The sequence below is a fragment of the Balaenoptera acutorostrata genome, chromosome 16 (genome assembly GCF_949987535.1).
Source record: "Balaenoptera acutorostrata chromosome 16, mBalAcu1.1, whole genome shotgun sequence".
Classification (NCBI taxonomy): domain Eukaryota; kingdom Metazoa; phylum Chordata; class Mammalia; order Artiodactyla; family Balaenopteridae; genus Balaenoptera; species Balaenoptera acutorostrata.
The window spans coordinates 16,042,813-16,060,394 of NC_080079.1; the positions used below are offsets into that span (position 1 = coordinate 16,042,813).

General features: G+C 40.4%; 1 protein-coding gene across 10 annotated transcripts in view; it reads left to right on the top strand.

Annotated features, from left to right (window-relative positions):
- The window catches only part of ABLIM1 (actin binding LIM protein 1), a 324,990-nt gene that overhangs the window by 86,865 nt on the left and 220,543 nt on the right, over window positions 1–17,582 (top strand). For 3 of the 10 annotated variants that reach the window (XM_057531561.1, XM_057531559.1, XM_007173130.3), the window contains exon 1: window positions 1,816–1,965. The exons of 2 other annotated variants lie outside the window; for them this stretch is intronic. In XM_057531561.1, coding sequence (XP_057387544.1) covers window positions 1,908–1,965 — 58 coding nt within the window. In that variant the 5' untranslated portion in view covers window positions 1,816–1,907. Of the gene's footprint in view, window positions 1–1,815; window positions 1,966–17,582 lie in introns of those variants that run through there. 5 more of the 10 variants (XM_057531565.1, XM_007173132.3, XM_057531562.1 and 2 more) reach the window with 3 other exon arrangements.

The window sequence follows — 17,582 nt, forward strand, 5'->3', positions numbered from 1 at the left end:
GGGAGTACCATTGCCATTTAATTGGAAAACGGTTATGTAAACAGTTTCTAAGCAATTGGCTTTTGGATTCTACTAAATTGCCAGTGTATCTCTGGCTCAACTCACAGAAGTAAGATTTGGAGGAACATGGTCAGGAAGGAACTACTTTATTGGCTAACACTTCAAAAAGTCAAAGTTTCCATGTTGGATCGTGCCCCTACTCCCTCTCCGTGCTGTCCTGCCTTATAAAAGGCAAGGAACCCGTCCATGCAGGTTGCTTTGAAACTAGAATCCTGTTTTAGTCCCAGAAAAGAGCTACAGCACTACACGTGGTTTCTTCTTCCCCCTTTCATTTAAAATCAGTTAGGGATCATATTCTGTGATTTCAAGGGAGTGGGAAAAACTAGCTTCCATCACAATCAAAATGAGGACTAATGAGAAAAAGAAAATGCAATGGTAAAAGACTTCTGTTCCATCCTTCTGGTAAGAATCCTGAGACACTAATAAAAAAACATTAGGGCTAAATTATGAAATCGCTGTCATGAGAATGCTAGGCATTGGGCGTAATCAGAAGATTTCAATAAATGCGACTGGCCTTTTGGCAGCAGCTAATGTATGACAGCTCTGCAAATGCCAAGCATTTTATCAACGAGTGGTCCAGTTGTGATCCTTTGTCTGGCGCCTGGTGCTTCGGCCAAGTCAGGAGGACGTTATCAGAGGCACAGAGTTCCAGATGGTGGCCTGGACTCAAGGAAGGGAGGGTGGGGCGACCCAGGAGTATGACCCAGAGCCATTTCAAAAGAAATCAAAAAAGCCACCTGGGCGGAGAAGAGAGTAAGCTGAGAATGTTCAATTAAATACGCTTAATGTTTAAACAATGTGATCATGTAGTCTTTCCTTTCATTGGGTAGATTATGGGCCTTATATTGAATTAACTATCTCAGAATTGGGTGCTGGGGCTTAAGTTTTTATTGCAGGAATTAAATGAACTGCCCTCACACTTAAAACAGTTATGCCAGTTTCCTTCTACCTCTTAGCCTCTAAGTGTGTCTGATGCTGGAGATATTTGTCCTAAGTGTCTTCTCCCATTTAAACTGTCTTCATAATGTTTCCAATTTGCAAAAGCCCTGGTGTTCAAAAATAACTGGGAGAAAAGTTGGACTGTGGGTGGTAGGTAATCCAGCCCAGCATCAGGGCATTACTGACTAGAGGAAAAAATGCCTCTTCCTGAGCCTTACCGGAGGAGGCCATTGCTTTCAGACAGCCTGTACCTAATACAGAAGGGCTCCAAGTCCATGACTGGCCTCGGACCAGCGCTTTGTCAGGGAACCACATCCAGGCTGATAGGGAAAGGAGTCTGCCCGAGTTGGAGTATTTTTGTTAAATCCTAGCACACACAAAAAAAGTGCTAAAAGCCCATCTGGCGAGATGATCATTCATTAAGTGAAAAGAGGATGCAGAAGCCTTAGGGAAATCGATCCTTTTCTTTCCTTGTCTCACGTGTTTGAGTTATTGTGCAGTCACAGTGATCAAAATCTGCATTCTGAATTGTGCAGATTGGAGGCGAACCGGCGGAACGTTCTGGGCGTGTTTTAATAGTATCTTCCCAGAAAGGGCGGTTTTCTGCAGCTGTGGTGTCAGTGAACTGATGTGTTGTTCAGAGTAATCTTTAGAATTGGTGGGAGACAGAGCACAGAGAGCCAGGAGTTGAGGAAGGAGCTAGAATCGTGCCGGAAACTCCTCATTCTTCCAGAGCTGGCTGTGACACACCCTCTGGGTGCCACACCCCTCCCTCGGGTCCAACTCAGCCCACAGACTCGTGGGAGGAAAGCCAGGGCCCAAGCCTCTCCTCTGAGGAGTGGATGCGGTCCTTCTGTGTCAGCCACCTCGGGAAGAGAAGCTGAAACCTTAGAGCTTTGTGCGCGTTAATGACCTGGGAGCCCATTGAGCTCATGGACCCTCACCACATCCTCGAAGACAGCCAAGGTTTGACTGTCCGTATTTGTAAACTCGACATACGTGCTGTCTGGGGTAGACTGTGTGTTTAAAGATGAGGAGAGATGCAGTGACTTTTCTACTGGTTAAAATAGTTGTATGCTTATTATCTTAACCCTCTATGTGCATAACATGTTTGTATAAAATGCATATGTTATATATTAACATATTTATAGATATCATTAATATAATGGGATTTAAAAATGGGCAGCCTATCTAAATTTAGATAGGTTGGTCTGTTGGAGCACTTTAGAAGGAGTCCTCAGTGACTGTAGGTGAACATCTGTGACCCCATTTCTGCTCATGTGCTCTTTTCCTTTCACCCACCATCTCCATGCCCGTACCTCTGTGTTAACATAGCTTCGAGATGAAGTCTTTCATCCCCTTTCGTTACAATGTAGTTTTTTCTCTCCTTGGATCAGGCACTCTGGGTGTTCTGTTTGAGTTAGGGGTGCCGCCCCTAGGATGCTCCCCTACAGTTGTGCTTCGTGAGACAGGTCGTACCCAGGTGAGACTGGCTTCAAGAGTGCCGCAGCCCTCCCTGCTCCGCATCCCCAGGGACCGACAGCCAATGCCACAGCCTCAGAGGAATCCCAAGGGGATTTTGCTGGCTGCTCCACTGAAAGCAGCAGACCTTGTCGATTCACGCTGATGCTTTTGATCCTAGACCGCTTAGGGTAAGTGATTGTAACATTTTGGCTTCTGGAGAGTAGACTCTCCAGTAGTCCCATGTAAGGCAGATACGCTTTGTACCTCCCACCATCACTTTGGAACGCTCTGCTCTTCTCGGTTTACCAGGACCGCCGGTGAGCTCTGGTTTGCCTTCCTGTCGGACTGGGGAGCCTTGGCATTGCTACACTTCACACGTACACACTGTTGAGAGGTACAAAGGAACTGAATGTTGGCGTACTCTGTAACTGATGAATAATTCATGGGGGCTTTCTGTGCCATAACATTTTCTTCCATAAACGAACGTTACTTAGAAAGACAACGCTGATTGAAAAGTCTGGAAATGTGGTGTCGTAGTCTTTATTGATCTGCCTTCAACATTTGCTGGGAAGGCAAAAGTTGACAGACATCAGAATAATTAAATTTAAAGCTGACACTAGCCCCAGGTGGGCAGTAAGCCAAAACCTCAGCCGCAACTTTTTCTTACCAGGTTCTTTCCAAAGTGTAACCACCTGATGTTTACAAAAGGCCTCTGGATTCTTTGACACTCTCTGGGCTTTCTTTGAAGATAGAATCTGAATGTTAATGATAACACCGTACATATGAATTAGTATCAACACACTACTGATATTTATAGTTGGAAACTATGATTCGATAGCTTTTCCTAACTGAAAGGGGTCCTAGAGATAAAACTAGAATATCTCAAGGTGTCTAAGTGTCACTATTTGAATAAATTTGAAGTCCTCTGATTCCTTGCACTGTAAAAAGAGTAAATTTTTTTTTTTTTTTTGGCTGCATTGGGTCTTCGTTGCTGCGCGTGGGCTTTCTCTAGTTGTGGCGAGCGGGGGCTACTCTTCGTTGCGGTGCACGGGCTTCTCATTGCGGTGGCTTCTCTTGTTGTGGAGCACGGGCTCTAGGCGTGGGCTCAGTAGTTGTGGCACGTGGGCTCAGTAGTTGTGGCTCGCGGGCTCTAGAGCACAGGCTCAGGAGTTGTGGTGCACGGGCTTAGTTGCTCCGCGGCATGTGGGATCTTCCCGGACCAGGGATCAAACCCGTGTCCCCTGCATTGGCAGGCAGATTCTTAACCACTGTGCCACCAGGGAAGTCCCCAAAAGAGTAAATTTTAATTTCAATTCCCAGGAAAGATAGGGCAGGTTTTGCAAAATCTTACATGAAAGAGAGATTATAAATTAACAGAGTAAGTCATATCTGATTATATTTTTAGTGGTCACTGGAAAGAAAAATTCTTTCAAAAGAATTTCATTTCTTTTCTCTGTTTTTTCCTACTCCCCTCCTTTCCACTCCATGGCGTATTTTTAATGTATTTGGACTCTTTCCACTTGCTGCCAGCTGGAATCTACAGAAAGTGTATCCCTAGATCACTAAACAGTTGACTTGAATCTCAGTCATAATTAAATTGGAAGTTGGCAAATTATTCTGAGTCTTAAAAAGAGGCACACCTTATGTCTGTAGCATAAGGAGTTTCACTACTCTGCATTGTTTAAAAAGTACTCTCCATAGGGAATATTGACAATATTTTTTAATGACTTTTTTTTTTAATAGAAGGATGTTTTGAAAGGATGTCTAATAAACATGTTTGACCATGCTTGAATTTGGTGTCTTAACTGGTAGCTGGGTCCTGGATACTTTAAAACAACCAAGTTTTCACCTGCTCATTCATCCCTCTTTAATGCGTGCATCACCCTGTCTTTTTCTCCTGGCACAGCTTGAAAGCATTAACTACTTAGAGGACTGGTGATATAAGACTTTGATACAGCAATTTACTATCTTCTGCTCTAAAGGATCTGCTTAGAGCTAGTGTTTGCATACAATTAACATTAGTTATTTAGGCATATGAGCTACCCAGCCTTCTATTTTATACTAAATCCTGACTGCTGACACGTATTTCTCCATCATTAACGTACTTTAAAGGTTGGGGTCATAGTCAGGATATTAATTCAGAATATCGAGATTTAACAAGACATCTCTAAATGCCATTCATTTCCAAAAAGGGGCAAAAATGCCGTGCGCTGACTGGCACCCCGTTTAGTTCCATGTGAGAGAATGAAGTGTTGGGCAGGGTCTTCTGCTTTAAGAGGCAGTCACAGCTGCCATGGAAAATGCGCTCTGTCAAGGCCGGTGGCCAGTGGGTCGATTAGAGCATGACCCTGCTAGAGACATGTGTGAACGGTGGGAGCCCACCCAGAAGCGGGTTTGTGTAAAGCAGTCAAGCATCGAAGGGGCCTTGGGAGCTCCTGTCTGAGTCCTGTCTACCCCGCAGACGCTGTTCACAGGCTCCCCGGCCTTGTGACCTACCACGTACCTCGAAGATCCTAGTGCAATAGAAACTCCCTGAGCCTGGTATTACTCTTCTTTATAACACTTTGCATGGAAACCATACCTCATGTGACACGTGAATGAAGTGGTAGAGAGACTTAGAAGGTGAAGTGGGGTACACAGTGCTCTTGGGGAAAGGTCGGCTTGTTAGTGGAGTGGTATTATTTTGTGGCAAGTCCATCTCTATGGTCTATTTTTACATGATTTAAATGGTCCGTTCTGTTTATTTTTCACATACAGTGTGTTGCTGGCTATGTGAACACTCAAATGCACATGCAGGTTCATGGATTTAAGTAGCCACTTCACTTTTGAGGCTCCTGGCATGTCTTTCCCTACTTTTTTAACTTTAGAGGCACTCTCACGGTAATAGTGTGTCTCTAATTGGTAGCTTCACTGGGGAGGATCTGCGGATGTGTCACAGATCCCTCCCCCCACTTGGCATTAGAGCGGCTCATTCACGTTCTGTTTGTTCTCGTTAATTTACTAAGCATCTTTCAGCAGGTGGCAGGTACTGTACTATGTATTGTTCCGAATAAATCTCTGTCATTTAGAATCTATAGTCTTGGAAGGACTGCTGGCATGTGTGTGCCAAAGGTGTGCTGGGCAGCTAACCAACATGAGAAATTAGTAAGGACCTGAGCTGGGTGAAGAATACCAGTATTGGAATATAAGATGTAAGAACATGTAGTCACCTAAGGAATGTAAATGGGTGCAGCCAGTATGAAAAACAGTATGGAGGTTCCTTAAAAGCTAAAAATACAGCTACCATATGATCCAGCAATCCCATTCCTGGGATACCCGGAAAAGACGAAAACTCTAATTTGAAAAGATACATGCACCCCTATGCTCATAGCACCACTATTTACAATAGCCAAGACATGGAAGCAACCTAAGTGTCCAACAGATGAATGGATAAAGAAGATGTGGTATATATACACCATGGAATATTACTCAGCCATAAAAAGGATGAAATTTTGCCATTTGCAGCAACATGGATTGCCCTAAAGATCATACTAAGTGAAGTAAGTCAGAAAGAGAAAGAAAAATACCATATGATATCAGTTATATGTGGAATCTAAAGACTAATACAGATGAATTTGTATACGAAACAGAAACAGACTCACAGACATTGAAAACAAACTTATGGTTACCAAAGGAGAAAGGGTAGGGAGGGATAAATTAGGAGTGTGGGATTAACAGATACACAGTACTATATATAAAATAGATAAATGACAAGGATTTACTGTATAGCACAGGAAACTATATTCAATATCTTAACCTATAATCGAAAAGAATCTGAAAATATATATATATTTATAACTGAATCACTTTGCTGTACACCTGAAACTAACACATCATTATAAATCAACTATACTTCAATTTTAAAAAATATGTGGTCCCCTGAAGAGGTTAGGATGCTAGCTAGGGAAGCCCTGAGGGCTCCTTGGGATATAAATGACCCCACTGATTTCAGTGGGGCACAATCTGACCACAGGTCACTTCTCACCATGGCTCCAGCATGGGATCAGGGTGCCTCTGGTCCTCAGGAACCATTTCTGCCCCTGCTCTCTGCCAGGACCACAAGGATTGGAGATTTATTTTCCTCTTGCTAAAATGACTATTCTTTAGTGAATTTCAGAGTTATTTTTTTCGAATGTAAGTATATGATTTTGGACTTGTAGAAGGAAAGTATGTTCCTTCTGGACACAACGTTAAGTTCTTGAGCTCTAGAGACAAGAGATTTGGTTCACATCATGGCTTTGATACCTACTAGCCAGGTAACCTTGGGCAAGTGTCTGAATTTCTCTAAGCCTCAGTTTCTGCTTCCATAAAATGGGGCTAATAGTAAGGCTACCTGCTTTATAAGATTGTGAGGATTAAATGAGGATGTCTATAAAACCCATGGCATGGTGCCTCACGTGTAATAATGAATGGGCTCTTAGCGATTAGCGATTATAGTTCCACCTGAGAAATTCAGCTGCTTCCAAATTATTTATATTGTTAAATAGTGACTTGGAATCCATAGGCTTTGATTCTAGTTTGGTTATTTTATTTTTATGTGTGTGTTTTATTTTATTTATTTTAAATTATACAAATCATACAAGAGTAAGCTGTCACTGTAAAAATTTCAAATACTATATGAAAGGCAAAAGCTTCTCTTGACCACCATCCAAACCTAGGTGGTAACTACTATTATCAGTGTTATTTATTCATTTTATTTTCATCAAAGTAATGCATGTTCCTAGTTTTAGAAGTCAAATAGTGTCTTCTTCCATGAACAGGAGACAAGGGAGTAAGAGCCAAGGATTCTGGAGTTTTTCTGGCCTGACTTTCTAAGATCATCAAAACTATGGCATTTCTGTTACAGAATGTGGCCTTTCTAAGTGGGACTTTTTACTTTTTTAGTTTTCATCTTTGGCTGGTATCGGTGAGGGTCAGTCTCCTGGCAGAGAGAAGAAAGGGAGGGGAAATGGAGGTTTGATGCTTTCCCGTAAAGACGTCATCCCATCCTCCTGTTCATCCTTCATCCCTGCCTTCAGTGGTACTTCATGCCTCCAATAACGGGCCTTTCCCGGCTTGCCCCCGCGGTTGTTTCCCCTCCAGGTTAAGTTTCCGCTTCTCCCTTTCTGCTTATGTCATCCATTCACTTTCCAGCTTCCAAAATCGTGTCGACATCTGTCTACTGTTGTTGTTCCTTTCATGTTCTTTTTGGGGTTTTGTGAAGACACAGAGATAAACAATGTTCACAGCACCATGTTTAACCAGAAACTCAAAGTTTCTGTAGATTTTCCCACTCAATTACTGTCTTATACTCTAATTATCTCACATTTTATTTAATCTCCTCCAACAGAATTATAAGTTCATTAATATTAAAACTGTGATTTTTATATCTTTCAGTAATGAGAACATGGTTGGTGTGCACTAAATTCTTTTTTTAAATTGAGCTAACATTGATATATAACATATAAGTTTCATATATACACTATTATAATTCGACTTCCAAATACACTACAGCATGGTATATATACCACATCTTCTTTATCCATTCATCTACTGATGGGCACTTAAGTTGTTTCCTTATCTTGGCTATTAAAAATAATACTGTGATGAACATAGGGGTGCCTATAGCGTTTTGAATTAGTGTTTTCATATTTTTTGGACAAATACCCAGAAGTGGAATAGTTGGGTCATATGATAGTTCTATTTTTAATTTTTTGAGGAATCTCCATACTGTTCTCCATAGTGGCTGCACTAATTTACATTCCCACCAACAGTGCAGGAGGGTTCCCTTTTCTCCACACCCTCTCCAGCACTTGTTATTTTTTGTCTTTTGGTAATAGCCATTCTAATGAATGTGAGTTGATATTTGTATTTGATTTCCCTGATGATTAGCAATGTTGAACATCTTTTCGTTTGCCTGTTGGCCATTTGTATGTCTTCTTCGGAAAAATGCCTTTCAGATCCTCTGTTTATTTTTTAATCGGGTTGTTTGTTTTTTGTTGTTGAGTTCTTGAGTTCTTCAGTCACTAAATTCTTATTGATTAGTTGATTGCTTTTCATATTTGGGTGAAAAGGGACATCATATATATTACCTTTAAGAGTTTGGTCCCATAAAAACCATGTCACTAAAAAATATTACACCGGGACTTCCCTGGCGGTCCAGTATTTAAGACTCCGCACTTCCACTGCAGGGGCATGGGTTCGATCCTGGTCGGGGAACTAAGATCCCACAAGCCACGTGGTGTGGCCAAAAAAAAAAAAATTGAACCTTTTTCATTTTTGTCTTTAAGATTCCAAAGGAATATAAGTATTAGCAGTAAGTATTATCAGACAGGGTACTCTTGTATCAATTAGTTATTCCTGCTTCCTAAACCATTCCAAAATTTGGAAACTTAAAGCAACAATCGTCTACCATTTTTCATGAGTCTGCAGGGTTGGCCGGGGGTCAGCTGCTTTCTGCTGAATCAGTGGGCAGTTTGGCAGCCTCACCACATGTTTGGAGGTAACTCTGCTCCACGCATCTCTCGTCCTCCTCTTGGGACCAGCAGGTTATCCCAGCCATGTCCCCATCACGGTGAAGCAGAAGGACAAAGAGCAAACAGAGATATGCATGACCTCTTTGAGGCCTAGCTCAGAACTGCACAGTTACTTTCTTCCTCCTTATTCTATAGGCCAGAGCAAGTTACATGGTCAAAGTGGTGGGCATTGTAAAATTACATGGCAAAGGGCTTGGGTACAAGGAGGGAAGATGAAGTAGGGCCACCAGGGCAACCTATCTTGCCTTCCATGCAGTAACAGGAGCCCTGGCATGAATGGACACTTATTGAGACTCACTTAAGTAAAAGTCTTATGTCCAGCTAACCTTGCCAGACTTTCATTTTTTATTTAAAAAAAAAAGGGGGGGACTTCCCTGGTGGCTCTGTGGTTAAGAATCCGCCTGCCAATGCAGGGGACATGGGTTTGAGCCCTGGTCCGGGAAGATCCCACATGCTGTGGAGCAACTAAGCCTGTGCGCCACAACTACTGAGCCCACGTGCCACAACTACTGAAGCCCACACACCTAGAGCCCGGGCTCTGCAACAAGAGAAGCCACCGCAATGAGAAAACCCACACACCACAACAAAGAGAAGCCCCCGCTCGCCGCAACTAGAGAAAGCCTGCGTGCAGCAACGAAGACCCAATGCAACCAAAAATAAATAAATAAAAATAAAATAAAATAAAATAAATTTTTTTAAAAAATTAAATAAAATAAAGAGAGAGACAATTCTAACCCTCAAGGACTTTACTAATCATACTTGAGGAAATGATGTACAGATGAAACTAGTGAATAAGATGATTATAGAGCAAAAAGCTAAGAAATAGAAGATTTGAACACTTTGTATGTGACTAGCCTAAAGCAAACTTTTGCTGTAAAGGACAAAATAGTAAATATTTTAACCTTTGTGAGCTGAGTGGTCTCTTGCAATTGTTCAGCTGTGGTTTCAGCACAGAAGTAGCCATAGATAATGCACAAATGGTTGGCCATGACTGTGTTCTGATAAATCTTTATTTGTAAAACAGGACAGCAAGCATTAGTTTATAGACCACTGGCCTAGAATATTGAAAGAAATAAGACGGAGTCAGTTATGGAAGACTTGCTGGAAAAGGAACAATGGTTTCCGAGGCAATAAAGATTAATTTAGCTCAACAAGATATGTTTTAGATACGAAGTCAGAAAACACTTATGGTCATTCAATAGGTAAATTTTCCAACGGGTTAATGTGGTTCAGTCAGAATGAAAACTCATTTCTCTTCAAAAGTATTACTTGCTGCATATGATTTCTGCTTCTGATTGCCTATTTGAAAACATGTTTAAGAATGTTAATATTTTTGCTTAGTTGGAGGATGAGGAAAGAAAGATTTGAAAATAAAATGAAAGAAATACCTAATTAAAGAGATTTGATTTTATGCCACTTTAAAATTTGTGTTTGACTGATGTGACCTAGATTTGTATAAAGGAACCAGAGGGATTAATAGGAATGATTTATTTTTAGCTATTAAGAAACAATATGCAGAATTTAAGTGGGTAGTTTTCCACCTCAATTGTATTTCACTTAGATGTTCCTAAGTAATCTTCATGCTCCCCCTATATTTGAAGAAAAAAAAGCCCAGAATACTGTTAGAAAGTAAAGTTTTTTGCTCAAAATCTTTAATACCTGTTTACTCATTTGTAGTCAGCTTGTCATCAATAGCCTGTATCTTGACAGATTTCTGCTGATTAAATCCAGATAAAGAAGAGTTTGGACCGTAGCTTTAGGAAAGGTGGGAAGGAGGGATGCCCCCTTGGATAAGATTCTTAATTTTATATACACTACCAAATGTAAAATAGATAGCTAGTGGGAAGCAGCCGCATAGCACAGGGAGATCAGCTTGGTTCTTTGTGACCACCTAGAGGGGTGGGATAGGGAGGGTGGGAGGGAGACACAAGAGGGAGGGTATATGAGGATATATGTATATGTATAGCTGATTCACTTTGTTATACAGCAAAACTAACACACCATTGTAAAGCAATTATACTCCAATAAAGATGTTAAAAAAAAAAAGAAGACAATAGTTTAGAAGCTGTGGAAGATGAAAATGGAGAAAGTTTAGGTTAGTGTGTTTTAATTTAGTATTGAAAATCCTCATATTTTAAAAAAGCAAACCCATTCTAATATTATTATAATTATCACACTGTTCATTTTGTCATTTTTATTTATTACTACTTCATATCTGTGTAGTAAGACAGTTGATCTAAAAAAAAATTTTTTTTTCTAAAGCTTCGTGTTTTTCTCAGATATCTCTTAGTTTTTCCCTCCTGGTGGAAATGTCAAAATATACACAGAAGAAGGGGTCTGAAAGGTATTATTTTATTTCACTCATTTGATTTATTATTTATTGAGCTCCTGCTTTGTGTCAATCGCTGCATTCGGACCTGGGGATGCAACAATGAGGAAGATCAGCTCTGATTCTTCCCGTTGGGGTGCTCTGGGGCCAGCAATGGCCATGGATGGGTGACCACAGTGCATCAATGTATCGGGGGGTCCCAGAGGGAGGGAACCAGTCTCAAAAGTAAGGGGGATTTTTCCCAAGGTAAATAAACTCCCTCCTGATTTTACATATATATGATTAAAATAAAACTGCACTGTGAAAGAACTTAGAATTTGCCATTCCTAGTCATCATACCTGAGGTTAGCAATAAAATTAAAAGAAATTCCTGGTAGGTTTTAAGAACATCATTTGAAATCCCCTGAGTTTCTTGGAAAAATACCATTTTTCCCAGGTAAAATAATCGTATAAATCCACTCTCACTGTTACTGATTATTACCTTACATTTTATTTTAATTTGTTATATACATTATGTTTTCTTGAGACATTCTCTTTTCTCTCATTAATTTCCTTTCTTACTATTGTGTTCACAGAGAGAGAGAGCCACAGACAGGCTATGAGAAAAAGGATTAGGTAAAGGATCTGCTGGGAAACTTCCTAAGATCCAGCCTTCCAATAAACTTACAGATATTCTATCTCATTATGAAGAAGAAAATTTATTTTTAGTCTCTTTGTGACTCTCAGAGCATTCATATAAATGTCTGATTTTGAAGATTTTAACAGTGTGTTGCCTCCACAGTAACATTAAGAATAACAGTAATTAAGATGGCTAAAAAAATTTTTAGTGCTTGTCGTGTGACACGCACTGTGCTAAATCTTTACATATCATATTATCTCTTTCAATTTTCTCAAAAACTCTGGGGAGGAGACACTATTATCATCCCCATTTTACAGATGAGAAAACCATCACAGAAGTATCTTGCCCAATGTCATCATAAGTGGCAGATTCAGACCTTGAACCCAAGCAAGTCTAATGACAAAGTTTATATTCTCACTACCTCTCGACTCCCTGAACATGAAGTGCATAAGAATATAAGAAAGATTTTATAGTTATGATGATATTTAAAATAGTAACTACTCAACTTACTCGTAAGGATTGAGACGAAAGGTGCATACAGATGGTCCCTTGTAAGCAATGGTTTGCTAACCAGCTAACCTGCTGCACCTTTTAAAATTCTTTTCCTCTGAATACATTTGCCTGAATTTTTCCCCATAATGCCTTTTTTTGATAAATTAAAAAAGGCAACTCTAGGAATTTCATCTTTTTTGAAAACAAAATGATTGAAATAAATAATTATTGAACACCTACTATAGGCCAGTCATGGTGGCTAGGAAATTGGGGATACAGTAGATATGCCCCTACTTTCATGGTGCTCCCTACAAGCTTTTGGGAAGACAAACTTTATGCAGATAATTGTATAATTAAAGATTGTGGCAACATGAGAAAACATATAGTGTAATAAGAAATTTTAATTTAGATTGGGGCACCCTGGAAGGCCTCACAGGAGATGACATTTAAGCTGGTGTCTAGTTGATGAGTAGGAGTAAGCATCTGGCAGTGATGGGAGCCATACAGATTGCTTGGCAGGGGGGAAGAGTGTGTATGAGGTCCCTGATGTGGGAACAAAGTGTGGTACTTTCAAGGAACTGAAAGATGGCCTCTGTGACTAGAGCATCACGACTGAGGATGAAGGCTAAAAGAGGTGAGGACAGGGATGCTGTTAGTGCCTGACATGGTAAGAGTTTTGGGTTGGATTGTGCAGTGACTAAATATTGAAAAATGGCTGTACAAGTTTAAGTAGTAATATTTTTTAAAATTAAAAATGATTACAAGTAAATTTGGATGGCAGTGTGGTATTAGTGGAAAGTTTTTTTTAAATAGAGAAATGGAAGGGAATGGAGTCCAGAAATAGTCCCACACACGTGATCGTTTGATTTACAACAAAGGTGCCACTGCAATTCAATAAATAGTGCTGGAGCCATTGGATATTCATGTGGGGGGAAAATGAACCTTGATCCCTATCTCACACCATTTACAAAATTAATTTGATGTAGAATAGATAGCTAGTGGGAAGCAGCCACGTAGCACAGGGAGATCAGCTCGGTGCTTTGTGACCACCTAGAGGGGTGGGATAGGTAGGGTGGGAGGGAGATGCAAGAGGGAGGAGATATGGGGATATATGTATATGTCTAGCTGATTCACATTGTTATAAAACAGAAACTAACACACCATTGTAAAGCAATTATACTCCAATAAAGATGTTAAAAAATTAATTTGAGATGGAACATAAAAGCTAAAACCGGGGCTTCCCTGGTGGCGCAGTGGTTGGGAGTCTGCCTGCCAGTGCGGGGAGCGCGGGTTCGATCCCTGGTCTGGGGGGATCCCACGTGCCTTGGAGCGGCTGGGCCTGTGAGCCACGATTGCTGGGCCTGCGCGGCTGGAGCCTGTGCTCCGCGGCGGGAGGGGCCACGGTGGTGGGAGGCCCGCGCACCCTGATGGGGGGTGGCCCCCGCTTGCCGCGGCTGGAGGGGGCCCTCACGCGGAGGCAGGGATCCAACACAGCCAAAAATAAATAATAAATAAATAAATAAATAAATAAATAAACAAACCACTATTTGTCAGATTTTAAAAAAAAAGCTAAAACCAGTTTCTGGGATAAAACAGACGAGAAAATGTTCATAAGCACGCATTAAACAAAGATTTCTTTAAAAAACACCAAAAGCAAGCACTAGCCAAAAAAGAAAAAAGTCACTAAATTAAAATTTTATTAAAGTTAGGAATGGTTCATCAAAGGATATCATTAAGAAAATGAATGGGCAAGCTACCGTCTAGGAGAAGGTAATTGCATTGTGTTTGAAAAAGTACTCATATCCAAGGTATATAAAGAACTCCTACAAATCAATAAGGAAAAGGCAGATAATCCATATTTCACAAAAACATCTACTTCACAAAAGAGGATATCCAAAATGGCCGATAAACATATGAAAAAAGTCTCACCATCATTAGTCATCACACCAGTGAGACACCATTATTCATCTGGCAGAATGGCTAAAATTAAAAGGGCTGATAATACTAAATGTTGGCAAGAATGTGGAACAACTAAAATTATCCTGCATTGCTGGTGGGAATATAAACTGAACCAGTCATTTTGGAAAAGTGTTTGAGAGTACCTTCAAAAGTTAACATACATCCACTCTATCCTAGGTATATAATCAAGAGAAATCAGCATGTATGTCCACCAATGGACATCTATAATAATGTTCATAGCAGTTTTATTTATAATAGCCCCCCACCAAAAAGCCAAATGTCCCAAAACAGGAGAATGAATAAATTAGTTGTGTAGTTGAGGTGTATTTTTCCAACAGAATATTACCCAACAATAAAACAAAACTACTGATACACACAACATCATGGATGAATTGAACAAACATTATGCTGAGTAAAAGGAGCCAAACGTGGATAAGTACATGCTATACATACATCTTGGAGTTCAAATTCAAGCAAAGCTAATCTATTATAAGTCAGAATAGTGGTTTCCTAGAGGGAGAGGAGATGTAGCATTGACTGGGTATAAAGAAACCTTCTGGGATGTCAGGAACGTTTTAGATCTTGATCTGGGAGGTGGTTACATGTTGTACACATGAAAAAACTCACTGAGCTGTGTACTTGAGATTTCTGAACTTTACTGCATGTAAGATGTATTTCCATTAAAATTTTAACATTAAAGTCCTAACGGTAGATTCGAATGACATGGGGAAAAGTTTCGGTAAGCCAGAGTTATAAACTGCATGTGTAATGTGATGTGAAATAAAGATTTTCACAGGAAATCACTGAAAGAAAATATACTGAAGAATTAACAGTGATTTCTGGATGGTAGGACTGTGTTATTTCCATTTCTTAATAGTTTTCAGCATCTCCTAAATGTTCTCTAATGAAGTATATTACTTCTATAACAGAAAAGCTGAAATGGGAACAACTGTAACTAAGAAGGTATTTGACATAACTTGATCCTCAATTGTAAATCCATTTTGATATTTTGGGGGTGGGAAGTAGAAATTTAGGACAGGCAAATTCATAGAGCTGTAGGGTTAGCAAAAGCTTCATGGGGAGAACCTCAGGGAAACTGAGAAAGCATCTAGGGAAGATGTGGTTAGAAGCAGGAGCGGGGCTGGACAGCTAACCTTGTGTGATGTTGTCTTTGACCTGTGATCCTCAGTCTATGTTGGTTGACTGTGTTTCTATCCACTTCATGGATTCTGTGGTCCTTCAAATGTATAATTGCTTTTTCACTTAACATGTTGATCTTTTAAGCCATTTGTAATTCTTATTCCTAAAAAGCTCTTTCCCTAGCCTTTTACATCTTCAAGCGTTACTGTTTGCTCTGTTCTCTATTTTGAGGCGTCCTTCCCCCACCACCCTGCTTCTGCATATGCCAATGTGAGTTTAAAAATTAATTGTGCCGAGGCATTCTCTCCTCCTTCGAAATAAATAAATAAAACAATACCAGAAACACACACACACACACACACACACACACACACACACACAAGCTCCAAATGATCCATCTGTTGAAGACATCCACCATCCACTTCATCCTGGTGCAGGCTATTTTTGTTTGCTTTGTCTTGAGAGCTCCTATATTGAACGCCTTTAAAGAGTACTTAGGTTTTCATCAGAAAATGAAAAACAAATCACTTTGTTTTTCCATTTTATACCTATTACAGAACTGTGCACAAAGAAATGCTCAATAAATGCTGATTGAATTGCCCTTCTACAGATCACGTTCTATGCCACATTCAGATTTTTCCGTGCACATTTTTACTGATGAGTGCACATTTATAATTATGAAGCGGATTGTAGAAGGGGTCATATTCTTTAGAATCCAGTATTTTTCTGAAGCTGTTCTCTGCAAACCTGTATCCTCTTAGGTGAGTTTAATTACTACATTTAAAGGATGAATTGAATTGAAGGATGAACTGAAGTCTTTTGAAAGTGGTTTTTTTTTAAACTGCTTCTCTTCTTTTTTTGGCAGGGTAAGCAATAGCGTTATGCTGTTACTGGAAATTTTAGTCAATAAAATGTATGCTTCTTTAATTAGAATGCTAGGAAGTACTGCTGAGTTGGATCATTTAGTTAGTGCAATGAGCTGAGAGGTTTGAGCATTTGTGTGCAGAGGGTCAATTTCAGTAAATTGAGTATATATGGGCAATTTTAATATTTTTTCCCAGATAACTTACATCTAGTATTCGTTTTAAGGTCCAATGTTCATAAATATTTTTGAAGCATCTCCCCTGAAACAGGCCTAGAAATGAGAGAGACCACCTTTGCTTTCAAGGAGTTCCTGGTCCTTGAGTTCTTTTCTCCTTCATCCATTCCCACGGCCCCGATGCTGCCAAAGTTACACCTCCAGCTTTGACTTCTCCCCTGGGAGCTAGAGCAGCATGCCCCGTTTCCTGCTGGTTACCACTCCATGGATGTTCTGATGACATCTTAAACTCATTATTACATCTGAAATTAGTTCACTATCACCTTCTCCACCCAAACCGATTCTCTTTCCTACGTCTCTTTTCTCAATGGCTCTACTTTTTTCCAGTCACTCAAGCTCTAACCTTTGGGAGTTCTAACAAAACCCCTTACATTACAGATTTATTTCCCCCTTACTAAGCATCCACCTCCTTTTATTCTGGCCACTTGTCCAGTGGAGTCACCTCCTATAAACACTGGCCATCCTCAGAGCGGCTGGGTGTATGAATCCATGCAAGAAAGCAGTGGCTCAGCAGGATACCCTATATTTGTGGGAAGATCTTAGAACGATCTTGTGTTCCTTACCTACTAATAACCCTGTCTCACTCCACTTGCCCCTTGGTTGTCAAACTTATCCACCTCTCTTCCCATCTCAACCTAGGCTGGCTGCTTTCCCTTCCCTTCTTCCTCCTAAATGCTCACGCATAATTGATTGCTTCCCCATTTCCACTTCTCTTTCTGACTCAGTATTTGCAGAGACAGGCAGCTCTTCCATTGGATTCTCTCCCTCAAGCACTGCGCCTTCCAATTTGACACAGCCTGAAGTTCTCCCAGCCCCCAATACTGCCTGCCTAGGCAGCTCCCAAATCGTGGCCTACCCCAGCCAATGACATGGTGTCAAAACTGGTATGCTTTGAGACTCCAAAAGTAGGTTTTGCGTTTGTTCCCA